Genomic DNA, 27,183 nt, shown 5'->3' on the forward strand with positions numbered 1-27,183 from the left:
GACTTCTGGGTCATTGCCGTGGCATTTGTAAACTGCCATGGTGCTAGTGGGAGTGTCTTATGCCAATGAGCAATGAGAGCAGCTAAAGACCACTTTTGCCTTCTGCTGGTTCTTGCTCGTTTCTTCACTTTATCCCATCTGGACCAGATCCTGTTTTGGTCAGCAGGGTTTTGACCAGAAAACAAGTCTTGCTGGTCTGCTACCTCATAAGCAGGGCACAAAATCTAGTGGCTCCCACCATGATTTGCCTCTTTGCAGCAGCCAAGATACCTGAGTCTCTGTACTTTGACATCAAATTCCGCTTACATACGGCAGCTCTGAAAAGTCAGAGGGTAGTGGGCCTGGGTCAACACTGTCTACTTTCATCAGTCATATGCCTGAGACCCAGAGTGGGGAGATTCACATTGCCACCATTCAGGCATGTACAGAAGGCTTCATTAGCATGCGCTTCTTGAGTACAGGAAAGAATGGGGCAGGGACCCTCATGAGTCTTTAAAACATTCGTTTTTTCTAATTTTTAATTTTTATGCATACATAATAGGTGTATATACTTATGGGGTATATGTGATGTTTTGATAAAGGCATACTATGTATAATAATCACATCAAGGTAATTGGGGTATCCATCACTTCAAGCATTTATCATCTCTTTGTGTTAGGAACATTCTAATCCAACTCAGCGATTTTAAAATATAAAATAAGTTATTGTTGACTATAGTCACCCTGTTGTGCTATTAAATGCTAGATCTTATTCATTCTAACTATATTCTTATACCCTCATCCCCACATTATCCCCCCTCCACTTGCTCCCCTATCCCTGCTACCCTTCCCAGCCTCTGGCAACAATCATTCTACTATCTCCTTGAGTTCAATTGTTTCAGCTTTTAGCTCCCACGTATGAGTGAGAACATGTGACATTTGTCTTTCAGTGCCTGGCTTATGGTGCTTAACATAATGACCTCCAGTTCTATCTGTTATTGCAAATGACAAGATTTCATTCTTTTTCTATGATTGAATAATATTCCATTATGCATATTTACCACATTTTCTTTATCCATTCATCTGTTGATGGACACTTACGTTGATTTCAAATCCTGGCTATTGTGAATAGTGCTGCAATAAACATGAGAATGCAGATATCTCTTTGATATACTGATTTCCTTTCTTTTGGGTATATATCTAACAGTGGGATTGCTGGATCATATGGTAGCTCTATTGTTAATTTTTTGAGGAACTCCCAAACCTTTCTCCATAGTGGTTGTACTTATTCATATTGCCACCAACAGTGTACGAGGGTTGCCTTTTCTGTATATCCCCACCAGCCTTCATTATTGCCTGTCTTTTGGATAAAAGCCATTTTAACAGGGGAGAGATGATATCTCATTTTGGTTTTGATTTGCAATTCTCTGATGATCAATGATGTTGAGCACCTTTTCATATACCTGTTTGTCATTTGTAGGTCTTCTTTTCAGAAATGTCTATTGAGATCTTTTGCCCATTTTAAGGTCAGATTATTAGACTTTTTCCTGTTGAGTTGTTTGAGGTACTTATATATTCTGGTTATTAACAACTTGTCAGATGGGTAGTTTGCAAATGTTTTCTCCCATTCTGTGGGTTGTCTCTTCACTTTGTTGATTGTTTCCTTTGCTGTGCAGAAGCTTTTGAACTTGATGTGATCCTATTTATCCATTTTTTGATTTGGATGCTTGTGCATTTGAAGTATTACTGAAGCAATCTTTGTCCACACCAATGCTCTGGAGAGTTTTCCCAATGTTTTCTAGTAGTAGTTTCATAGTTTGAGGTCTTAGATTTAAGTCTTTAATCCATCTTGAGTTGATTTTTGTAATGGCAAGAGATAGGGGCCTAGTTTCATTTTTGCATATGGATATCCAGTTTTCTCAGCACCATTTATTGAACAGACTGTTTTTTCCCCAATGTATGTTCTTGGTACCTTTGTTGAAAATGAGTTCACTGAAGATGTGTGGATTTATTTCTGGGTTCTCTATTCTATTTCTACCATTTTAAGAAAACTGCGTTCGTGTGTGTGTGTGTGTGTGTGTGTAGTTCTGTGCCACTATCACAATCAAGATATAGAACTGGCTCATCACCACACAAGAATCCTTTCATGTTATCTCTTTTTATTCATTCCCCCACTCTTTTCTAGAGTCGCCACACCATTTTTCATTCCTATGAGCAATGCATCCTTCTGTGCATCCTCACCAACATTTGGTATTATCACTTTTTAACTGTTCTAATAGGTGCATAATGATATCTCCTCATGCTCTTATTTTACATTTATCTAATGGCTACTCATGTTGAACATCCTTTCATGTGCTCATTTTCCATTCACATCTTCTCTTTGGTGAAATCTATGTTCATGTCTTTTGCCCAGTTTCTAATTGGATTGTTTGCTTTTTTATTGTTGAGTTCTGAGAGTTCTTTATATATTCTAGCTATAGGGCCCTTGTCAGATATGTGGTTGGCAATTATTTTATCCCAGTCTGTGATATGGCTTGCCTTTTCATCTTCTTAACAGGGGTCTTTCACAGAACAAATGTCTTTGATTTTGATAAAGTCCAATTCATCAATTTTTCCTTTTAAGGATTGGGCTTTTGGTGTCAAATCTAAGAACTCTTCGCCTAGTCCTAGGACCCAAAGATTTTTCTCTTATGATTTGTTTCTAAAGGTCTTAGAGTTTTACATTTTGCATTAAGTCCATGATTCATTTTGCACTAATTTTTGTATAAGGTATGAAGTTTAGGTCAAGGTTTAATTTTTTTTGCTTATGGACGTCCAATTGTTCCAGCACAATTTGTTGAAAAGGCTCTCCTTTTTAAATTGGATTGCATTTCCATCTTTGTCAAGAATCAGTTGAAAAGCTAGGTGTGGTGGTGCATGCCTGTAATCCTAGTTACATGGAAGGCTAAGGTGGGAGGATCACTTGAGTCAAGGAGTTCAAGTCCAGTGTGGGCAACATAGCAAGACCCCATCAAAAAAAGAATCAGTTGTGTGGGTCTATTTATGGGTTTTCAATTCTGTTCCATTGATGTATGTCTATCTCTTGGACAACGTAATAATTTCTTTGGTTACTATAGCTAAAAGGCAAGTCATCAGGTAGAGCAATTCCTCCCAATATATTCTTCTTTTCAAAATTGTTTTAGCTATTCTAGGGCTTGTGCCTTTCCATTTGAATTTTAGAATAAGCTTGTCTATGTCTACAAAAAACTTGATAGGAATTGCATTAAACTTAAAGATCTATTTGAGGAGATTTGACATCTCCACTATTTTGAGTCTTCCAATCCACAGACACAGTATGTCACTCCATTTACTTAAGTCTTTGATTTCTTTTATCAGTCTCTTGCAAATTTCAGCACACAGATATTGTACATGCTTTTAGATTTATACCTAAGTATTTCATTTTCTTTAACGCAATTGTAAATGGTATTATGTTTTTAATTTCCAGTTTCCACAAGTTTGTTGTTAATATATAGAAGTGCAATTGATTTTTGTGTATTTATCATCTTGTATCCTGCATCTTTGCTGAACTCACATGTTAGTTATAGAAGGGATTTTTTGATATATTCTTCGGGATTTTCTATATAGCAAACAGGGATAGTTTAATTTCTTCCATTTCCATCTGTATCCCTTATTTTCTTTCTTTTCTTTTTCTTTTTTCTTTTTTTTTTTTTGTCTTATTCCTCCGCTAGAACTTCCAGTAGTATGTCGAGTAACAGTGGTGAGATACATACATCCTTGCCTTTTTCCTGGCGTTGGGGGAAAACATTCAGTCTTTCACAATTAAGTAATAATTTTTAGTTTTTTTGTAGATGAACTGTATCAAATTGAAGAAATTCCACTCTATTCATGGTTTGCTGAGTGTTTTTTTTTTAATCATGAGTGGGTGTGGGATTTTGCAGATGCTTTTTCTGCCTCAATTGATATCATTATTTCTTCTTGGTGGATTGATCTTTTTATTATGTGATGTCCCTCTTCATTTCTAGTAATTCGCTTTGCTCTGAAGTCTACTTTACCTAATATTAATGCAGTCACTCCCAGTTTTGTTTTGTTTTGTTTTGTTTTTTTGAGATGGAGTCTCGCTCTGTCACCCAGGCTGGAGTGCAGTGGCATGATCTTGGCTCACTGCAACCTCTGCCTCTCGGGTTCAAGCAATTCTTCTGCCTCAGCCTCCTGAGTAGCTGGGAGTACAGGTGCACGCCACCACACCTGGCTAATTTTTGTATTTTTAGTAGAGACAGGGTTTCACCATATTGGCCAGGCTGGTCTCAAACTCCTGACCTCGTGATCCACCCACTTTGGCCTCCAAAAGTGCTGGGATTACGGGCATGAGGCACCATGCCTGACCCACTCCTAGTTTTTTAAAAATTAATGTTTGCATTGAATATGTTTTTCCATTCTTTAGTTTCTGTCTACATATGTGGTCATATGTGAAATGAGTTTCTTGTATATGGCATATGGTTTATTTTTTTATCCACTCTGTTAATCTCTATCTTTTAATTGGCCCAGGAATGAATAAATTTTTTCAGTACTTATTTATTTTTTTAAAAAATTAACAGACTTTTTTTAAAGAGAAGCTTTAGGACCACATCAAAATTGAGAGGAAGGTATAGAGATATCCCATATACTCCTGGGCCCAACACATGCACAATTCTGCCCATTATCAACATCCCCCAAAGGAGTGGTACATTTGTTACAATTGAACCTGCAATGACACATCATTATCACCCACAGTCCATAGTTTACATTAGGGTTCACTCTTGGTGTTGTACATTTAATAAGTTTGGACAAAGGTATAATGACATGTACCCACCATTATAGTACTATACAGAGTAGTTTCACTGCTCTAAAAATCCTCCATGCTCCACCTATTCATCCCTTCCTGCTCTATAACCCCTGGCAACCACTGATCTTTTTATTGTCTCCATAGTTTTGCCCTATCCATAATATCATATAGTTGGAATCATACAGCATGTAGCCTTTTTAGACTGGCTACCTTCACTAGTAATACAAATTAAAGTTTCTTCCGTGTCTTTTCATGGCTTGATAGTCCATTTCACTTTACGGCTGAATAATATTCCACTGGCTATCTGTAGACAGTTTATTAGTCCATTCACCTACTGAAGGACACTTAGTTTGATGCCAAGTTTTGGCAATTATGAATAAAGGTGCTTAAGCAATCATGCACACTTTTGCAACAAGAAAAAACAGAAAGTCCTGCCACTAAAAAAGAATATTTAAAGAAGAAACAAATGGAAATTTTAGAAGTGGAAGATATGATAACCAAGGAAAAAAATCCCACTGAATGGGTTCAATAGCAGAATGGAGACAAGCAAAGAGTTAGTGAACACAAAGATAGATAAAAAGAAATTGCTCTATCTGGCCAAGAGCAGTGACTTACACCAGTAATCCTAGCATTTTTGCAGGCTGAAGTAAGACAACAGATGGCTGGATGCTGGCAGTTTGAGACCAACCTGGGCAACATAGTGAGACCTCATCTTTACAAAAAACAATTAAAAATAGCTTGAGTGTGATGACACGTGCCTGTAGTCAGCTACTGTGAAGGCTGAAGGAGGAGGATCCCTTGAGCCCAGGAGTTCAAGGCTGCAGTGAGCTATGATCTCACCACTGCTCTCCAGCCTGGGCAACAGAATGAGACCCTGTGTCTAAAACAAAACAAAAAGAAATTGTTCAATATGAACAAGTCAGAGAAAGAAACTGAAAGAAAAAGGAATACAACCTCGTGGACCTGTAAGAAAATACTAAAACATCTATCCTTTGTAGCATCAGAATAAGAGAAGTGAAAATGTTAGGGAAACAGGAGCCTAGGACAGCCAGAGTGAAACCACTTGAAAATCAACTCCATCTTGAAATTAGCAAGGCACATTCCTTGCCAGTCACAACCCATGGTCCTAAGATGTTTGCAGTTGAGAAAGCAGAATAAAGATACCTACAAGGACATACTCCCACAGCAGTGGAAAATGCAGGGGTCCCAACACCCATAACAATATATGCTTTCAAAATAATTATAGTTATGCTTTGATGTACTTACATACTAGAAAGTCAAGAATAGTTTTCTTTAAATCAATAGAACGATAAATTTCATCATGCTGTTAGCCCACCCGCACAAACGTACAGGTAAGTTGAGTCTTTACATAGACAAGACCCCTATATAAGAAAAACGTGGCCAGGCCAAGGCTCACGCCTGTAATCCTAGCACTTTGGGAGGCTGTGGTGGGCAGATCACCTGAGCTCAGAAGTTCGAGAGCAGCCTGGGCAACATGACAAAATCTCATCTCTACAAAACAACAGAAAAACTAGCTGGACATGGTGGCATGTGCCTATAGTCCTATTCAGGAGGCTGAGGTGGGAGGATCCCTTGTGCCCAGGAGGTCAAGGCTGAAGCAAGCTGTGATAACACCACAGCACTCCAGCCTGGGTGACAGAGTGACACTCTGTCTCAATTTTTAAAAATATAAAACAAAAAAGCACAAATTTATCAATCTAATTCACTACTTTAACAGATTAATGAAAAAATGCTGTGATAATCACAATAGATGCAGTGTTTGACGAAACTCAACATATATTCAAAATGAATACTCTCAGCAAACTAGAACAGAGTGGAATGACTGACTGTTGAAGTCAATCTACAAAAAAAGTACGGTAAATATTATGCTGAAATGTTGAAATTTTTCCGTTTCTGATCAGGGATAAGAAAGGGATGTCCACTACCACCATTATACCAGGTGGGTCTGCCCAATGCCCCTAAAATCAGAAAAGGAAATAAAAGTGTTTAAAATGGCAGCAACATGCCGGGCGCAGTGGCTCATGCCTGCAATCCCAGCACTTTGGGAGGCCGAGGCGGGTGGATCACTTGAGCTCAGGAGTTCAAGAACAAACTGGGCAACATGGCAAAACCATGTGTTTACAAAAAATACAAAAGAAAACAGAAAAAAAAGTGGCAGAAACAAAATTGTTCTTATTCAAAGATGATATGATTCTGTATGTTGAAAACTGAAAAGGATCTAGAAGTAAACTTTTAGAATTAATAAGCATATTTAACAAGGTTGCTGGATAGAAACTCAATACGTAGGAATTATGCCTCTACATACCAGCTCAAACAGCTAGCATATAAAATGTCAAAGAATGATACACATTTCAGAGCATCAAATACCTGGAAATAAAATTAACAAAAGATGCACAAGACTTCTTTGCAGAAGGCTGTAAAGCTTTATTGGGAGAATTTTAATGGTCAAATTTCCACCACAGGAGCAGCCTGCATCATTTCGGCTAGTCTTCTTTTAAGGCTGTGATTGCCCTTCACCTGTAACAGAAACATAACAGTTAGGAACATGACTTAACAGCAGATTATTTAGATGACCCTAAAGGCACACAAAGGACACTACAATCTGGGTTTTATAAAATGGACTAAAAATAGAATGCTAAGGGCGATCCTGTGTCTTATAGCCAAGTAAACCTCTGTATAAACTTTGAGGGTAGACCTGTAGAATTTAAAGGTAATTAATTCCGTAAACATCAACTGCTTCCTTTAAATCCAGAAGCACTTATAATTAACAGTCAGCAATCTGGAAAACACATGTGTAAAACATACTTCAGTGGATTACTCAGAAAGTACTGGAGTCATGGTCTTTCAACTTCAAATCTTACCAGCTGATGCCTCAAAAGCTGAAACCTACATGCAACATTTGATATGGTTAGAGATCATGTATGTGTCTACAGTCTTATTAGAAATAGTGGCTCATGAAGACTGACGGTGGGGCAGGGAGCATGCATAGCACAGGCATCTTACTCACACCCATGCTGAGCATCACTGACTTACATCCCACAGAAAATAGAAACTAAATGGTCTCTCACCATTTGATTATTCACTCACTCAAGGTTTCCTTGGAGAAAGATTTAAAAAGCAATTATTCGTTAAGGGCCAGAGAATCCCAGCCTGGGCAAAATAGTGAGACCTCATCTGTATAAAAAATTAAAAAAAAAACATCAATCAGGCATGGCAGCTTGTGCTTGTAATTCCAGCTGCTCAGGAGGCTGAGTTGGCAGGATCACTTGAGCCTGGGAGGCTGAGGTTGCAGTGAGCTGAAATCGCACCACAGCACCCCAGTCTGGGTGACAGAGTGAGACTCGTCACTCTGTCAGAGTGACAATTCAAAAATTGACAGTACCTAAGAATAGGCATTCAGGTCTCCACACAGAAAAACTAACATGAAGCAGAGTGCCCGCTCCCTTTCTTAGTAGCAATGAAATCTCAATTCAGAGGTTTTCAGATGACTCAGGCCAGGGTTTGATGATTTATGATAAACAAATCATGTAAAACAGATGATCTCTGTATCCTATGCATTCTATGCAGCAGGATCAGAGTATGAAAGAATCAGAATGGAAAAGGATTTTAAAATATCTGACTTAAACTCACTATTTTTATAAGACCAAAGATAGGTTTAGAAAGTAAGGGATTTGCTCAGAATCTCACCAATGCTGTAAGAGCTGGTATGAGAACCTGCATCAGTGCTTCAGCATATTTCACACCAACTGATGAGTGTTACAAATGTGTTATATATTTGTTAAAAGCAGACCTTTACAAAAGCATCTGAAAATCATGAGCTATTGGTTTAAGGATTTATACTCAAAAGTTATAATTCAGTATGGCTTTGACTCAGTTTGTTTCTGTATCTGACAGTCTGTATAAGTTGGGTGCTGGGACCTGAACTACGTTTCAAATAACCTTTATATAAGAACTCTATTATTAAAGAGGCAGTATTGTTACCCCTGTGTTATTAAAAACATAATACTGGGCCAGGTGCAGTGGCTCATGCCTGTAATCCTGGCACTTTAGGAGGCTGAAGTGGGTGGATCACCTGAGATCAGGAGTTTGAGACCAGCTTATGCAAAATGGCGAAACCTCGTCTCTACTAAAAATACAAAAATTAGCTGGGCACGGTGGAGCACGCCTGTAATCCCAGCTACTTGGGAGGCTGAGGGAGGAGAATCACCTGAACCTGGGAGGCAGAAGTTCCAGTGAGCCGAGATGGCACCACTGCATTCCAGTCTGGTTGACAGAGCAAGACTCTGTCTCAAAAAAATAATAATTATTGGCCGGGCGCGGTGGCTCAAGCCTGTAATCCCAGCACTTTGGGAGGCCGAGGTGGGCGGATCACGAGGTCAGGAGATCGAGACCATCCTGGCTAACACGGTGAAACCCCGTCTCTACTAAAAATACAAAAAATTAGCCGGGCGTGTTGGCGGGCGCCTGTAGTCCCAGCTACTCAGGAGGCTGACGCAGGAGAATGGCGTGAACCCAGGAGGCAGAGCTTGCAGTGAGCCGAGATTGCGCCACTGCACTCCAGCCTGGGGGACAGAGCAAGACTCCGTCTCAAAAACAAAACAAAACAAAACAAAACAAAAAAATAATTATTATAATATGATACTGTGGAAACAGACACCCTACAATTTGCATTCCTAATGGATTGCCTACCTTCCTCAGGTGTTTTCACCTCCTCTGGATTTGGCAGGCCCAACTCCTGGACATCAGGACCATCTCCATGCTCACACCCAGTCTTCGGGTGAACCTCTTCCTGGCTATCCGCTTTAGGCTCTGGCCCTTAAAAAAAAAAAAATATATATATTTATATATTTAAATATATATATTTATATATAAATATATATATATTAAATATATATATTTATATATAAATATATATATATTAAATATATATATTTATATATAAATATATATATATTAAATATATATATTTATATATAAATATATATGTATTTATATATAAATATATATAATCGATTTAAGCAGTAAAACATGAAATATGAATAAGGAAATAATATTCGTGCTCTCAGTGTTATTAAATAAAAGCTTTCACTAGTGTAATAATAAATGTGTTGATGCGGGGCGCGGTGGCTCACGCTTGTAATCCCAGCACTTTGGGAGGCCGAGGCGGGCAGATCACGAGGTCAGGAGATCGAGACCACGGTGAAACCCCGTCTCTACTAAAAATACAAAAAAAATTAGCCGGGCATGGTGGTGGGTGCCTGTAGTCCCAGCTACTCGGAGAGGCTGAGGCAGGAGAATGGCGTGAACCCAGGAGGCGGAGCTTGCAGTGAGCCGAGATCGCGCCACTGCACTCCAGCCTGGGTGACAGAGCGAGACTCCGTCTCAAAAAATAATAATAAAATAAAATAAAATAAATGTGTTGATAAGAATCCCAAGAACATGATTTCAGGAGTCTGTTGGCAGAAAACAGGAAAACAGGGATTTCCAAATGTTACCCTCTTCCTTTCCGAAGACTGCCCTCAGACAACTTTGTTGCTGCCTTTGCACTTCTCTGTTATTCTACTTCTGATTGTCCTTATCATATTAAACGACTCAAGGCTGAAACCCTGTGTCTCACAGCACTTACACTCCTAGCACTTAGACTCTTATATGGCATGAGCAGCCACCAATAAACGCTGAGTGAAAAAAGGTCTTTAAAAAATACACGAAAAATCCCCAAATCCTGAACATTCTGCACGCCAGCTTGTCTGTCCTCTTCAAAAATGTCTGTATCCTGAATGACAAAGAAAAATTAAGGAAACATTCCAGATTAAAGGAAACTAAAAACACATGACAAGCACATGCAAGACGTGATCTTGAACTGGACTCTGGATCAGAAAAAGAAATTCTATAAAGAAAATTATCTGGGCCGGGCATGGTGGCTCACACCTTTAATGCCAACATTTTGGGATGCCAAGGTGGGCAGATCACTTGAGGTCGGGAGTTCAAGACCAGCCTGGCTAATGTGGCGAAATCCTGTCTCTACTAAAATACAAAAAAAGAGAAACATTTATTTGTCAGGCAGTGTGGCAGGGCTGTAATCTCAGGACGTTGGGAGGCTAAGCTGGGTGGATCACCTGAGGTCAGGAGTTCGACACCAGCCTGTGCAACATGACAAAACTCCGTCTCTACTAAAATTACAAAAATTAGGTGCCTGTGGTGGCTCACGCCTGTAATCCTAGCTGCTCGGGAGGCTGAGGCAGGAGAATCACTTGAACCTAGCAGGTGGATGTTGCAGTGAGCCAAGATTGAGCCACTGCACTCCAGCCTGGGTGACAGAGTGAGACTCCATCTCAGAAAAGAAAAGAAAATTATAATACTGTGGGAACAGACACCCTACAATTTGCATGCTTAATGGACTACCTACCTTCTGTGGGCAGTTTCGTCTGCTCTTCATTTTGCAGGCGCACCCTCTTGGTATCAGGACCATCTCCAAGCTCATACCCAGTCTTCGGCTGAACCAGTTCCTGGCTATCAGCTTCAGGCTCCTGCCCTTAAAGATAAAACAAAATTATCATTTTAAGCAGCAACACATGAAATATGAATAGGAAAATAATATTCATGCTCTTGGTCTTATTAAATAAAAGCTTTAGCTACTGTAATAATAAATGTGTTGATAAGAATCCCAAGAACATTATTTCAGGAGTCTGTTGGCAGAAAACAGGAAAACAGGGTGTTCCAAATATTACCCTCTTCCTTTCCGAAGACTGCCCTCAGACAACTTTGTTGCCTCCTTTGCACTTATCTATTATTGTATTTCTGATTGTCCTTATCATATTAAATGACTCAAGGCTGACATCCTGTCTCTCATTAGCATTTAGACTCCTAGGACCTAGCAAGTTATATGGCATGAGTAGGCACCAATACATGGTGAGTGAAAAAACAGTCTTTAGAAACTACACGAAAAAGCCCAAAGTGCTAAACATTCCGCAAACCAACTGGTCTATCCTGTTGAAAAATGTCAGTATCAGCCAGCCGGGCGTGGTGGCTCACACCTGGAATCCTAGCACTTCGGGAGACCCAGGTGGGCGGATCATCTGAGGTCAGGAGTTAGAGACCAGCCTGGCCAACATGGTGAAACCCAGGCTGTGCTAAAAATACAAAAGAAAAAAAAATTAGGCAGGCGCGGTGGCCATTGCCTGTAGTCCCAACTACTCAGGAGGCTGAGGCATGAGAATCTCTTGAGCCTGGGAGGCGGAGGTTAGAGAGAGCCGAGGTCTTGCCACTGCACTCCAACCTGGGAAACAGAGTGAGACTCCATCTGAAAAAAAAAAAAAAAAGAAAAGAAAAGAAAAAAGAAAATTATCTGGATAACTGGCAAAATCTGAGTATACTCAAAAAAATAAAAAAAAAATCTGAGTATACTCTGTATATTAAATGACTGCAGGTTCTCATTGTTAAATGCCCTGAGTTTGATCATTGTGCAGTGATTATCCAAGGAATGACTTTTTCTTTGTTCTGAGGATATATAAACACTCTCAAGTACTTAGGGTAAAGGGCCATAATAGCTGAAACCTTATCTGAACAATGCAGCATTAGTAAGAGTAAACATAACACCCATAAGTGTGTGTGAGTGTGTGGGCAGCAGGGTAAGAGAGGGAGGGAAGAGATATGAAACCTATGGAGCAAAAGCTATTAACAATTGGTGAATCTAGGTGAAAAGTATATGAGTTCATTGTACTATTCTTGCAAACTTTCTACAAATGTTATGTCTTGAAAATATATAAAGTAAAAACTTGTAAGAATATATGACAACTACACTGAACTTTAGGAAGACAGAAGTTGTTTTTTTAATTGTGGTAAAAAATACACATAACATAAAATTTACCATGGTAACTAATTTTAAGTGCTATAGTTCAGTAAGGAGTTATGTTTGCAACATTACCAGCAACTAAGAACAAACTTTACGTTTGTTTTCCTATATAACGAAACATTTATCTATTTATTTATTTATTTATTTATTTATTTATTTATTTATTTGTGATGAGGTCTCACTATGTTGCCCAGGCTGGTCTTGAACTCCAGGGCTCAAGCGATCCTCTCACCTCAGCCTCCCAAGTAGCTGGGACTATGATTGCACGGCACTAAGCCCAGTTTGAGACCTTTCTACTAAATGACAATCTAAGGATAAACCACAGGACATGTATAATGCTTATATTCAGCCATAGAGTACCAAGAGCAGTGTGCGTCAGCTAAGAAATCTGAAGTCTACAACATGGATAGGATTTCAGTTACAATTACAATGTCAATTTCTGACGGACTGATTAGCTGGATGGATTTGAAGACTATGGAAAATCTTACAGTCACGACACCCATTATCTACTGGGGTAAACAGAAACTAAACTTTGTTCAAATAAAGTTATATTTAGGTCCAAAGGTCCTAAATGTAATATTCGATAAATGAACCCCATGTAGAACAAAGCACCAAAAATAACATTATTTGTGAATTACAGCAAATATACTGTCTCACGCTGAAAACAAAGGAATGGGTGGACAGCAATTAATGGGCATTGTTGTCAGTCTTATTCTAGATACCTTTAACAGTGAATCCTTAGACTAATCCATGACCTGAGTTAGGTAATTGTTTTGCTTCAAAAGATTTTATCTCGGAGAAATTATTTCCATCTCATGTTAATCTCAGGATAATTCCTTTTTTTGGTTTTTCTAACCATAAAAGGATTTAATCACCTCCTAAAAGCCACTTAAAAAATCATACTACACCAGCTACCTGTATCGCAGTATCCTGAATTCTCTAGCTTTCAACAAACTTACCACATAAAAATATCAAAGGAAATGGTGGCCAGCAATCAGCAACTCAGTTTTTGGAGCTGCTCCTGCTCCTCTGAACTGGGTCTATTCCTGGGCCAGTACTAAGCTACATTACAGTAAAGCATTTGAGTTTTAAGCACTTTCAGCAAAATCATTTACTATTGTTACAGCAACATAGATGGTAGAAAGACACAAACTTTGGAACAAAACACAAATTTTGTATTCACCAGTCAAGTGTTCTTGGACAAAACACAATCCCCGAGCCTCCATTCTCTCATTCATAAAGTGGAGAAATTTTATCACAGTGAGGGATTTATTTCCCTAAGGTAAGCTGCAAACTATACTCTTTTCACTTTTCCAGTCAATTTCTAGGCATCGTTTGCATGGTTTTCATTCCTCCTGTTCCTGGTATGTGACAATGCATGAGACAGACACACACACACACACACACACACCCCAACAGGCATTCTTCTTCCCTTTCCCTTCACCTTGAGCTGCAGATGCTCCCTCATCCCCTCTCTCTTCAGCGGGTGTAGAATCCTGACTTTGAGTTGGTGATTCCACTTGGTCAGGTTGCTCATCACTGGACTCCTCCTCGTGGTAGGGAATATGTGTGTGAGTGTGCAAAGACAAAAAGTTTTGTTATTAATACACGTCAAAAAATATATATGTATACACACAGAGAATGCATAGATGTTTCTCATCATAACTAAACCTAAAAACATTTCTCCAACTTTATTCTATATCGTTAATAAGGCTACTCTACCCACAGAAACGTTACTGTGAGAAAACTTACCCACAAGGACTTTGGAAGCTATTATACTCTATGTTGGAATAGATGTGTATAATCTATGTGTCATTCACAAGCAAAGCATGAGAAGGAAGTAATGGCCAAAAGTTGGAGAACACAAGAGAAAAAAAAATCCTCCTGAATCAATATTTCCTTCATGAGATGCCAGAATCATTTTTTTATCAGCATGAACTACCTTTATTAGTGTATCTATACCAATGCAAAAACACTATCACAAAAATTAATTTCTGCTAATAGAAAACATAGAATTAACGTTAAAGCACTCAACAGCATAGGCCCAATTACCTCAGAAGATTCTATATAGATCCTTGGTCTACGCCGATAGATTAATCTTCTTCGAAAACCCATATTTCACACTGAAAAGAGAAAACCGTGACTGGGAACATGCACTTGAGAGGACAGCTATATTCGATCACTTCCATGGCTAAATGTTAACTTGTCATTTTAATTTTGAAAATACTCTCAAAATAAGTCCCAGAGTTAAGTGCAAATGTGTACGTTTTCTGAGTGCTTGCAAAGCCACTTATGCTCCCCAAGCTGGCAGAGCAGTCATCTTAAGGCATGTGGCAAAAGGCAGAGGACATTATTTTAAAATTTATTTTAGACACGGAATCTCACTCTGTTGCTCACGCTGGAATGCAGTGGCGTGATCACACTTCACTGCAGCCTCGACCTCCCGCTCAAGCGATCCTCCTGCCTCGTCCAGAGTAGCTGGGACTACAGGGGCGCACCACTGCGCCCCTCTGACAGAGGACGTTTCTGATAAGGTTTAGTTTCACAAGCGGACTCCACATGAAAACACTAGTGAATCACAATTCCCGTGACTGCTGCTTTTGGCACACTCCCACTTACTAGAGCCATTCACCCCCCTCAAATCAAGTTTGGCTGGACCACACAGCCTCTCCCAGTCCTTCCCATTGTTTCCGGACCTTCCATGGCAGAGGTGAGACCTTGCCACGCTTCTCACTCGGGTGTTTCTCACTTGGGCACTCCCCACTCCACACCGCTGGGGGGCGCTCACCAGTCCACAGCCTTCCCAGGTTCCAGGCCCCTTCTTTACCGCCATCTTCACCACCCACCTCCCGCCCCGGGGCCCCATTCAGGACTCAGGAATGTGCCCTGTGTCATGGGTTCCTACCACCTCGGGACTTTGACCCCTCCAACAGCACCCGCAGCACTCGCCCCATTTTCACCTGAGCCCCTGACCTCTTCCCCTTCACGGCCCACTTTCCTCCCTGTCCTGGCCCCTTCATGACCACAAGGCCTATGGCGGCGTCGCAGCCTGTGAGGAGAAGGAGGACGAGTTCGAGGCCCTTCTCTTTCGGAGGCCACTGAGGCCCTTCTCCCTCAAAAGCCACACACCACCAGACCGAGGGGCCCACCGAACCTGCCCTAAGCCCACTGGCTCCGCCTGAAGCCCACTGGCTCCTCCTCACCCTCACTCACACTTCAGCCCCTGGGAGGACTGGCCTGCAGATCTATCAGATGAGTCTCAGTAGAAGAAAAAAGTGTCCGGACAGCAGGAACGCAACTGCACCCCCTCACAGCTCCCTGGCGTTCTCCACGTGGGCGAAGGGGCCGACGGGAAGGCACCCAATGAACATGCGCACTGAGGCCGTCACCCAAGGAGTATGCGCAGCTACCGCGATGGGGAGGGCTGCAGTTCCCAGCCCCACACCCCACACTCCCGATTTTCATGCCCATGAAGATAATGGAATCTGACCTCCCTCTGCTGTTTCATATGCCTCGGGTACTCAAATACCTCAAATAGTGCTCCCCTCAAAACTCATTCCATCTTCAACTGAGCCCCCCTCCCCTCCAGGGCCCTCTCTTGCTCTGGCCCCACCGTAGGGACAAGGGCCATGGTGGCTGCCTGTGAAGTGAGGTAGACGACCTGCTAAAACAGAAATAGCAACATACCCCATAGCATTATACAAGACTAAGAGTCTCATAACTAAATATTAAAAATGTCTAGCATATAATTCAAAATTACTCAGAATATGAAGAACCAGGAAAATAGGGCCACTGAAATAGGGAAAGAGAATCAACTGACACCACTGCTAAGATAGAGATGTTGGGATTATGTGGGAAAGTCTTTAAAGATGCTATTTTATAAACTCTTAGGCTGGGCGCAGTTGCTCATGCCTGTAATCCTAGCACTTTGGGAGGCCGAGGCAGGGGGATCACTTGAGGTCAGGAGTTCGAGACCAGCCTGACCAACATGGTGAAACTCCATCTCTACTAAAAATGCAAAAAATTAGCTGGGCGTGGTGGCGCGCACCTGTAGTCTTAGCTACTTGGGAGTCTGAAACAGGAGAATTGCTTGAACCCAGGAGGCGGAGGTTGCAGTGAACCGAGATCACACAACTGCACTCCAGCCTGGGCAACAGAGTGAGACTCCATCTAAAAAAAAAATGCTTAAACAAGCAATCATGAACACTGTTGAAACAAGTAAAAACAAAGTCCTGGCACACACAAAAAGAATATTTAAAGAAGAAGCAAATGGAAATTTTAGAAGTGAAAAATATTATAACGAAGGAAAATAATTCTCACCAAATGGATTCAATAGCAGAATGGAGATAAGAAAAGAGTTTGTGAACTCAAAGATAGAGAAATAGAAATTGTTCTGAGTGGCCAAGAGCAGTGACTTACACCAATAATCCTAGCACTTTTGCATACTGAAGTAAGAAGATAGATGGCTTGAGGCTAGGAGTTTCCAACCTGGGCAACATAGTGAGACCTTGTCTCTACAAAATAACAATTAAAAATAGCTGAGTGTGATGACACGTGCCTGTAGTCCTAGCTACTGTGAAGGCTGAGGCAGGAGGATCCCTTGAACCCAGGAGTTCAAGGCTGCAGTGAGCTATGATCACACACTGCACTCCAGCCTGGGCAACAGAGTGAGACCCTGTGTCTAAAACAAAACAAAAAGAAATTGTTCAAGTGTCTCATAACCTGATATTCAAAATGTCCAGCATATAATTCAAAATTACTCAGAATACGAAGAAGCATGAAAGTTAGGGATCTTGGCCAGGTGCAGTGGCTCATACCTGTAATCCCAGCATTTTGGGAGGCTGAGGTGGGTAGATCATGAGGTCAGGAGTTCAAGACCATCCTGGCCAACATGGTGAAACCCCATTTCTGCAAAAAGACAAAAATTAGGCCAGGCACGGTGGCTTACGCCTGTAATCCCAGCACTTTGGGAAGCCGAGGTGGGCGGATCACGAGGTTAGGAGATCGAGATGATCCTGGCTAACACGGTGAAACTCCATCTCTACTAAAAATACAAAAAATTAGCCAGGCATGGTGGCAGGCGCCTGTAGTCCCAGCTACTTGGGAGGCTGAGGCAGGAGAATGGCATGAACCCAGGAGGCGGAGCTTGCAGTGAGCTGAGATTGTACCAGTGCACTCCAGCCTGGGCGACAGAGCAAGACTCCATCTCAAAAAAACAAAACAAAACAAAACAAAATAAAAATTAGCCGAACATGATGGCAGGTGCCTGTAGTCCCAGCTACTCAGGAGGTTGAGGCAGGAGAATTGCTTGAACCTGGGAGAGGCAGAGGTTGCAGTGAGCCGAGATCGTGCCATTGTACTCCACCCTTGGTGACAGAGTGAGACTCCGTCTCAAAAACAAACAAACAAACAAACAAACAAAAAACCACAAAGATATCGATTATCAGCCTTCACCCCAGGACAATTAAGCTGGGTCTGGGGCTTAGTCATTTATTCATGAGCATTTAAAAAGTATTTCTCAGGTTATTTAAATGCGTATCTGGTGTTGAGGATGGCTAGTTTAGAACATATATTACCAATAAGCCTTTGACAAAGTGTTCAGAGCAGTGAGAAAGGTAAGATATAAAGCTTTTACCATCTTAAAGTCAACCAGCTTATTGGAGATGGGTTGATCAGGCACGTTTGGAAGACCCTGCTTGAGATAAATAAAATATAAGCAAAACAGTAGTAGATGTTGAAGCGGAGACAGCTAAAGGGACATTAGAGCTGCAATTTAGGGCCTTTCAGGGTTCCCCCAGATGACTAAAACTAACCAGAGGCCATGACAATCATCTTTTCTAAGACTATAGAAAGAATAGAAGCAGAAGGAAAGGGATAAAAAAACCATAACTATTTTTTAAACCTTTCCTAAACCCTTAGCATATTTTGTAGTCCTTACTATATCACCTGAACTAGTCTATTTTATAAAGTGGCCTGGATAACCTTTAAAGTCCTCTATGTGGGTCTCTGTCAGCATTTGCCAGTCGTAACTAATGGACTGAGATAGAAGACACTGAAGCTGTGTCTGTAGAAGAACATAAAACAATGACAAGAGACCAAAAGCAGGTCCATTTTGTACAGCTGCCTGGGGGTGTACGTTTAGGAGGGCTGCAAAAGTTAGAAGACATACTTATTAAAAGTGGTGACTAGAAAATGTACCCCTAAGGAAAATCAGTATTTTTTTAAAGTATACCATTCAGTAATTTTTAGTATATTCACAAAAGTTGTGCAACCATCAGTACTAATTCCAGAACATTTTCATCACCCCTGAAAGAAACTCTATTTTCTGTCTTTATGGATTTTCTTATTCTGGACATTTCATGTAAATGGAATTATACAATATGTAGCCTTTTGTGTCTGGCTTCTTTCACTTTGTATAATGTTTTCAAGGTTCAACCACATTGTACCATGTATTAGTATTTCATTGTTTATTATTGCTGAATAATATTCTATTGATGTACCACATTTTGTTTACCAATTCATCAGCTGATGGACATTTAGAGTCTTTCTACTTTTTTGATCACTGTATATAATGTTGCTGTGTATATTTGTGTGCAAGTTTTTCTGTGGACATATGTTTTCATTTCTCTTGGGTATACAGCTAGGAGTGGAATTGTTGGATCATAGAGTAATTCTATGTTTAACTTAAAGTGCCAAACTATTTTCTACAGTAGCTTCCCCATTTTACATTCCCACGAGCAATGTATGAAGGTTCTTCTTTCTCCACCTCCTCAGCAACACTTGTTATTTTCCATCTTTTTGATTATAGCCATTCTAGTGGGTTTGAAGTAGTATCACATTGTGATTTTGATTTGCATTTACCCAATAACGAACAATGTCAAGCATCTTTTCCTGTGCTTGCTGACCATTTGTATATCTTCTTTGGAGAAATGTCTATTCAGGTCCTTTGCCCAACCATCACCTCTGCTGCAACCTTTATAGCAGGTTAAACTACCACCTCTGCAACAGCTATCTTGGGAATTCAAATCACAATCTCCGCAGCAGTTGGCCCAGAACAGTCAGATCTTCATCAACAACTGCCCTATATTTTTGCCCCAGCTTCCAACTTACACCTGACTGGAGAAAGCCAAATCTGCTCCCCAGACCAATCACATAACATGTCCAACTCCTTGTTAGCCCACCAATAGCCTCCAACCAGGGCATACCTGAAGCTCTTTCCCACTCCCCTGCCTGCCTTTGAATCTCTGCCAACCATAAATGATGGTGGCTGACTTTCTTTCTGTAGCAAGCTCTGAATAAATAGCCTCTGTTTGTTCTCATTTGGGTGGTCTTCATTTATTTCCACAGTAAGGTTGCCAGATAAAGGATAGGAGACCCAGTTAAATTAGAATTTTAGATAAACAGCAAACAATTCTTTAACATAACTATAGTCGTGCATCACTTAACAACAGGGATATTGATATAGTTTGGCTCTGTGCCCCCGCCCAAATCTCATGTGGAATTGTAATCCCCATGTGTTGGAGGAGGGGCCTGGTGGGAGGCGATTGAATCACGGGAGCGGATTTACCCCTTGCTATTCTTGTAACAGTGAGTGAGTTCTCAGGAGATCTGATGGTTTAAAAGTGTGTTGCACTTCCTGCTTTGCTCTCTCTCTCTCTCCTGCCACCACATGAAGGAGGTGCTTGCTTCCCCTTCACCTTCTGCCATGATTGTAAGTTTCCTGAGGCCTCCCACTCATGCTTCCTGTATAGCCTGCAGAACTGTGAGTCAATTAAACCTTTTTTTTTTTTTTTTTTGAGACTGAGTCTTGCTCTGTCGCCCAGGCTGGAGCGCAGTGGCACAATCTCGGCTCGCTGCAACCTCCGCCTCCCACGTTCAAGCGATTCTCCTGCCTCAGCCTCCTGGGTAGCTGGGTTTACAGTGAGAATGGACTTCATCATTGTGTGAACATCATGGAGTGTACTTATACAAACCTAGATGGTATAGCCTACTACACACCTATAGGCTATATGGTATAGCCTATTGCTCCTAGGCTACAAACCTGTACAGTATGTTACTGTACTCAGTACTGTAGGCATTTGTCCCACAATGCTAAGTATTTGTGTATCTAAACATCCAAACATAGACAAGGTAATGAGTTGTACTATGATGTCATTATGGCTATGACATCACTGGGCGATAGGAATTTCCATAATGATGTCACTAGGTTATAGGAATTTTTAGCTCTATTATCATCTTATGGGACTGCTGTCATATATGTGGTGCATTGTTGACTGAAATGTCCTTATAAGATGCATGACTGTATGTTTCAAATATTGCACAATTGTGATTTGCTATACCTGGAACTCTATGCATATATAAAAATGCCAGCTCACACAGAATTCTGAGAGGTATACTGCTTTCTTAACAAAAGGCAGCTGGATAGTTCTGATCAGTTGAGCTCTGTGGTTTAAGTGACAATTAAATGACATTTCTGTTTTGCTGTGTTGTGTTTCTGTACCAGGCCAGAGCTTATCTGCCAATCAATACATGCTGTGATGTACCTTTATCAAGCTGGGGGACTTTCACATTATTGTCTCGGCTTTAGCTCCAATACAAGACATTTCATTTTAAAAGCCCTTTGCTCCCTGTGTGTTAATTAAAGTCATTTCAGTGGTCTCTGCTGCCAGTTTCCTCTGCTCTTCAATCTGAATAATGTTAATTCAGTCCCAGAGTCCCCTGGAGATTCATTCAAGCTTCATTCCTGATTTATTTCTGTCCTGACCAGATGGCTCCAGGTTCTTGCGACTGCATGGGCATCTTTTGGATTATTCTGTTTATCTTTCCCAGTGCCCAAGATAAGGGTAGAGTCTAATGGAGTGCATTTGTCAGCAGGATAAGCCATTCACCACCACTGTTGCTTGAACACCATAGCCAAAGTTATTAGATTTAATATATGCTTTTGTAAACTCCATAGCAAAAGCTGGTGAAGGGTTGTTGATTTGTTTTTTGATCTTTTAGAAGATGCAGCCAATGGCGGGGCAGTAGCTGGCAGGATTGAGCAGAGAGGAAGGGGGACTCTACGGGGAGCTCTGAAGGCTCCTGAGTCCTTCTCTGCCTTTAAGGATGTGGAAAAGATAGACATGTCATGAAAAAGATAGACAGGATATCTTTAATGAAGCTAATAAACATGCAAAAGAAGATGTGATATTTAAAGAAATAGTACATCAAAACTGACAAATGCAGTCTTTCACTGTGAGATCGAATTCAATTCACCCAAAGGGCACACTTGAGTTTTGTTAAAAAATACTTGCCTTAGATTTCAACACAGTGAAAGCTCTCATATAAGCCAAGGCTAAAGCTGAATATGCTCTGGTTAGTGGATTTTGCAACCCTGAAAAACATGCAGGAAGCCACACAATACAGAGATTTGGCATTTGGACTTGCACACATGTGTGCATGCATGGACACACACCGGCACACATACAATCCAGTAATTATGAATTATCATCATTAGGGATTTCAGCCACCAAAAGTGTTTGTTGTTCAAAATGCCGTAAGGATGCACAATTCACACATATTTTCAGATTGTTGGTTCTGATTCCTGGATTAGTTCCTCTTATGGCCTACCCATGCATACAATGCATAATCCTGGTGGGCTCTAGAAGCAGGGGTTGCTAATTGCCCTTTATCCTGGAGAACTCAAATGAAGAATTTCTGGCTTTTGGTTCTAACTAGCCTACTATGTACCTTTTTTAGGCTGGCTGTAGGGAAAGCAAAGGTTAATAAAGCAGTATGCTTGCCTCAGAAGCCAATTAGAGGCTTTTGCCTACAAAAGCAATTATAATGCAATGCTGTCTGTGAAGAGTGCTATAAAAGGTAAAAACCTTGCAATCGAGTGGTGAGCAAATTAATCTGGGAGGTCTTTGCAGATTTAATCTAGACCTTGAAAACTGGAAACGGCAGTGGCAGGTTGATGTGTTCTGCGTGGGTTTGGAGGGTAAAGGTGGAGGGAACGAGCTGTAGTACATTCAGCATAAACAAAGGTAGAAGCCAGAAAGAGCAAGGAGTCTGTGAAACTGGGAGTAAAGTGGTATTTTCTAACATGGTTGGAAGAGAGGATGTGAGAGAACAGAGACTAGAAAGACAATGCCAATAACAAATAACTGAAATAATAATAACTATTATATATTGCCTGCTTTGTATTGGCACTGTGCTAAGTGCGTTTCACCCATTATCACATTTAAAGCACACAACTCTTGGAAGTAGGTATTGTTATTTCTATTTTATAGATGAGGAAACTGAGGAACAGATAATTTATACAACTCAAGATTTCAATCTGGGGCAGGGGTGAGGGTGTCCAATCTTTTGGCTTCCCTGGGCCACATTGGAAGAAGAAGAATTGTCTTGGGCCACACCTAAAATACACTAACACTAACGATAGCTGATGAGCTAGAAAAAAATTGAAAAAAAAACTCATAATGTTTTAAGAAAGTTTACGAATTTGTGTTGGGCCGAATTCAAAGCCATCCTGGGCCGCAGGTGGCATGAGGGCCATAGGTTGAACAAGCTTGCTGTACGGTATTGCCTATAACATGTGCTGAAGAACTCTGTTGGGGCACCAGAAGGGAGCTGAGATGGAGGGTTCTGATTATCTGCTCCTCCTTACCTTCATGCACTCTTACATTAACTGTCCTCGCCCTCCTTTGTCCTTCTGCAGTTTATTCAAATTGTGAAGTCCCACCATAGCCACGTTCTTGACGTATTGCGCCATGCGTGTATTTTATATCATATCTTCCCCAGGGCGAGGAACTGAAAACACATATGATGGTTAATTGATTGATTTGGATTTCACTAAGCATTTCACTTAGGCACTTACCTACCTGTAATGCTTGTTGACTGCGTGATTGAACACCTTCCTCATTAACTCCATCTGGGCAGGCAAATTTTTTGCGTATGTGCCAGATCCAGTGTTAGGCACTGTCATTCATGATTTCACTTAATTCTCTCTAGATGTGTACTGTGCGTTCCCATTTCACAAGATGAGTAAATTGAGGCTCATTGAGGTTAGGTGGCATGTATCAAGAATAACTCAAAGGCATATTGTTAGTTATTATCATACTAACTTACTTGAATACAAAATACTAATGAAAGATTGATTTCATCTAACAAACAATTTATGTACAAGGAAGGAGAGAGAGGTAAGAAGGAAAATCACAGGCATATTTGAAAATGGTGAACCCTGCTTTCCTCTTGCTGGGCGAACTGGTGACCAGCAAGGGGCCAAGTGGGCTGTTCTGCCCTTGGACAGCAGACTACGTCCTCAAAGAAAACAAATTCGGTTGTTTATAGTTTCCCTATAAGGCCTCGGAAGTTTAGCTCTGTGCAATGTGTGACAGGCTGTCTCTGTGTTTTGGCTGTCACTGTCTTTAGTTAACACCTCCATCTCAGCTATGTCATTTGGGCACCAGCTCCCTTCCAGAATTTCTCAACTACTGCCTCAGTCACTCAGCAACAAAGCTGGGCTGACTACGAAGGTTTCAGGTTCCTTTTGACTCTGATCATAGGTTAACTGTTGTTTTGAGATCCTGGCTGTGCAGCCACATTTAGGCAGTTGGAGTTAGACGGTGGAGGAGGGCAAAAAGCCTAAGGTCAATCATAATAATAAATATCGAAACTCACTTCATGTCCAATGTTTTAATTTCCCAAAGCCCAACCAGGAGAGCAATTTGGGCTTTGTCCAACTTGCCAAAGGATTAGTTTGGCCAATATTAGATAAGCAAGTGGCCTTTTCATTCATTCATTGATTTATTGCTCCATTTCTCCTGAAGTATTTATCCAGACATAATAAAATGTGTCACCCATTGCCCTGACTTCACCTTGGCTTGTGAGCAAATAAAAATTCTAAGACTCTAGCTTGGCTGGTGAGCAAATAAAAATTCTATCTGTTAGATTTACGCTTAAATGTTCTGCTTTTAATGCTTGAGCTATTTCATTTGCTATTTGAGCCAAAGTCTGATATAAATTGTGGATAACATGATCTATTTCAGGAACTCCTGTTCAGAGTATAAATCCTTGCACAAATCAGTAAAATACAGCATCATGGATACCTCCTGGTAAGGTAACATGTCAAAATATTAATAAAATAAGATCACTGGGAGGTTCTGTTTTGAATGCTTGGAAAGGCTGAATGAATATACCGAAAGTGTACAGCATATTTTAATGCAGCAGGCATAGAAAATCCATTTTATTACACCCAAAGAAAGTCCCAGAAGTGTACATTGAGAAGGCATATATGTGTTGTTTATGGTAGGTACCACTTATTGTCTGAATTTAATAGATCTGATTGTTGATGAAAACACTCTAGAGTTAAATAAATCATTTATATAGTTTTTGTTTAGATTTGTGGTAAAATAATTGGACTATAGTTTGCATCATTAGTCTCATGCCTATCCTATTCTTGATATTTCCCCAGTTTCTTTGAAAGTTCTTGGAAATATCAGAAACAACAGTTAATTGTTAATGACCTAGTGTCAAGTTAAGGCATATAGATGCCTCAAGGTTAATATTTCTGAATTGAAGATAGAAGGGAATGACATGGTCAGTCTTAGGGTGAAATCTGGTACCATTTAGTCCTATAGGCATGGGTATAAGGGTCTTACTAGAACATCTGGGGCTGGATGAGAAATCCAGCAGCTGAAAAGATTGGCTGTTGTTGCAGTTGTTTGAGAAAGGCAAATTCACAGAGTTTCTGGAAAATGAAAGTGTTAAAAAAATGGAAAAAAAAAAAAGAGTAGGGTGACCATTTTAACAATCTAGTATCTTGAGATACCACAAAATAAAAACAATAAAGGGAAAAAGAGGAGTCAAATAATAAAATGAGGGTCTGTTGCCCTGATTCTGGATCTTAACTAGAAGATCTTGGGAGAGGGCTGTCCACTTCAGGAAGTCTTTGCTTATGCAGTCCTTTGTGGTGACTCTCAGAGTTAAGTCTCTAGTGGGACTAGATATATGTCTCAGTGGTAGGATACTTAACACACTGACACTGGCTTGCATATACCCGTGGCTACACACCCTGCAGTTAAAATGTAGTACTTGTAGTTAAAAGGACCTGAAATGGTCTTTTCTAGTCGTCTTCTTCTTCTTCTTCTTTCTTCTTCCTCTCCCTCTTCCTCTTCCTCTTCCTCTTCTCCTTCTCCTTCTCCTTCTTCTTTTTTTCAGAGACAGGGTCTCATTCTGTTGCACAGGGTGGAGTGCAGTGGTGTGATCATAGCTCACTACAGTCTTGAGCTCCTGGGCTCTAGCAATCCTCTGCCTCAGCCTCTTGAGTAGCTGAGACTACAGTACCCACCATCATGCCCAGCTAATTTGTAAAGTTTTTTGCTATGTTGTCCAGGCTGATCTCAAACTCTTGGCCTCAAGTGATCCTCCCACCTTGGCCTGCCCGTCTAGTGCAACCAACTTTCATTGGTTTCTCTTCCAGCATCTCCAGTCTCCTGACTACAAATCATGTAAGGGTATAGCTGGTAATATTCTCTTTGAAAATGCAGCTTGAGCCTGTTGGGCATATGATGTCGTTTTTGACAATATGTGACAAGTTTGAAGTGTTTACAAGGTAGAATCCAATAGAAGAGGAGTCATCACAGTCTCATGGGTCTTCCTGGAATTGTTTCAAGGGGAGAGCCCGTTAAGATTTTGAGATGAGATGACTATTGTCTATCGTTACAGCTGATGGTTAGAGTTTAGATCAGGGGAGATTAAACTCTTCTGAGTATTATGAGAGATCATTGGCCCATTCTATTTTGCAAAAACTTAGTGAGTGGATCAATGTGAGCAAGGAAGTTTTTGTTTTAATGGGAGTACTTTTTACACAGTTTCTTAATTATTTCCACCTGTAAAGTGAAATTTTCTATCACTAGAGAGTAATATATGTACTCTCTCTATCACTAGAGAGTAATGCAGGTGGGAAAAAACAATATCTATCAATCTATTATCTATCTATCTATCTATCTATCTATCTATCTATCTATCTATTTTTCACCTTTTAGCAAGGGAAAACTTTAATCCAAGTATAAACCTAACACACCATTATAACTGAATGAAATCCATTTGGAAATGTTCAAATGGTTTTTGAGGCAAAGGTTCTGAAGTTTGCCTTTTTCTGCAGCTTTTCCTGGGTCATGATAACAGCAGAGAAGGCAAGATTTGGCCACCTGTCTTGAGGAAGATTTTTCTCAGTGAGATTTTTGAAAAATTTGAGCAATTTGTCATTGTGAATAATTTCACAGAGAAAGCACTAAAGGTCTGGAGATGGCCTCTGGTGACATTAAGCACTCATCCTAGCAATGCCAATGCCCATTATTGCACATGTGACAGTTTGGAGAAGGCCACTATTTCTTTTCTTCTGAGGTGGCAGATTATCATATTTGAATAAGTCATTCAGGATTCATTAAGTCAGATTGAGTAAGTGTCTTTAGAATACCTACTGTAGCAAGAACAGAAAGGACTGCTTGTTTTACATAATAGTCAGA

The 27,183-nt window shown here is 40.5% G+C and overlaps 1 protein-coding gene across 4 annotated transcripts; it reads right to left on the bottom strand.

The window, feature by feature from the left end:
- Positions 1-7,221: 7,221 nt before the first annotated feature.
- On the bottom strand, positions 7,222-16,008 carry PAGE1 (PAGE family member 1). 4 transcript variants are annotated; one of them, XM_055268896.1, is made up of 6 exons: positions 15,887-16,002; positions 14,726-14,796; positions 14,118-14,220; positions 11,228-11,353; positions 9,511-9,636; positions 7,222-7,338 (listed from the first exon to the last, which is right to left on the bottom strand). In XM_055268896.1, exons 2-6 carry the CDS (start codon positions 14,786-14,788, stop codon positions 7,316-7,318), a joined length of 441 nt encoding a protein of 146 aa, XP_055124871.1. In that variant the 5' UTR covers positions 14,789-14,796; positions 15,887-16,002; the 3' UTR covers positions 7,222-7,315. The 4 variants fall into 4 exon arrangements, with proteins under 4 accessions (XP_055124871.1, XP_055124868.1, XP_055124867.1 ...); XM_055268893.2 differs by having other exon boundaries at positions 7,301-7,338; positions 14,118-14,223; positions 15,877-16,008; XM_055268892.1 differs by having other exon boundaries at positions 7,301-7,338; positions 14,118-14,223; positions 15,887-16,005.
- Positions 16,009-27,183: the final 11,175 nt, after the last annotated feature.

Source organism: Symphalangus syndactylus, chromosome X (genome assembly GCF_028878055.3).
Source record: "Symphalangus syndactylus isolate Jambi chromosome X, NHGRI_mSymSyn1-v2.1_pri, whole genome shotgun sequence".
NCBI lineage: Eukaryota > Metazoa > Chordata > Mammalia > Primates > Hylobatidae > Symphalangus > Symphalangus syndactylus.

Excerpts from the sequence above, each read along its gene's own strand:
- PAGE1 (XM_055268893.2), bottom strand. The coding sequence starts at position 14,788 with ATGGGTTTTCGAAGAAGATTAATCTATCGGCGTAGACCAAGGATCTAT. Across the intron at positions 14,224-14,725 it reads TCTATATAGAATCTTCTGAG|GAGGAGTCCAGTGATGAGCA; the intron begins GTAATTGGGCCT and ends CCCTACCACGAG. Across the intron at positions 7,339-9,510 it reads GGTGAAAACACCTGAGGAAG|GTGAAGGGCAATCACAGCCT; the intron begins GTAGGCAATCCA and ends TTTCTGTTACAG.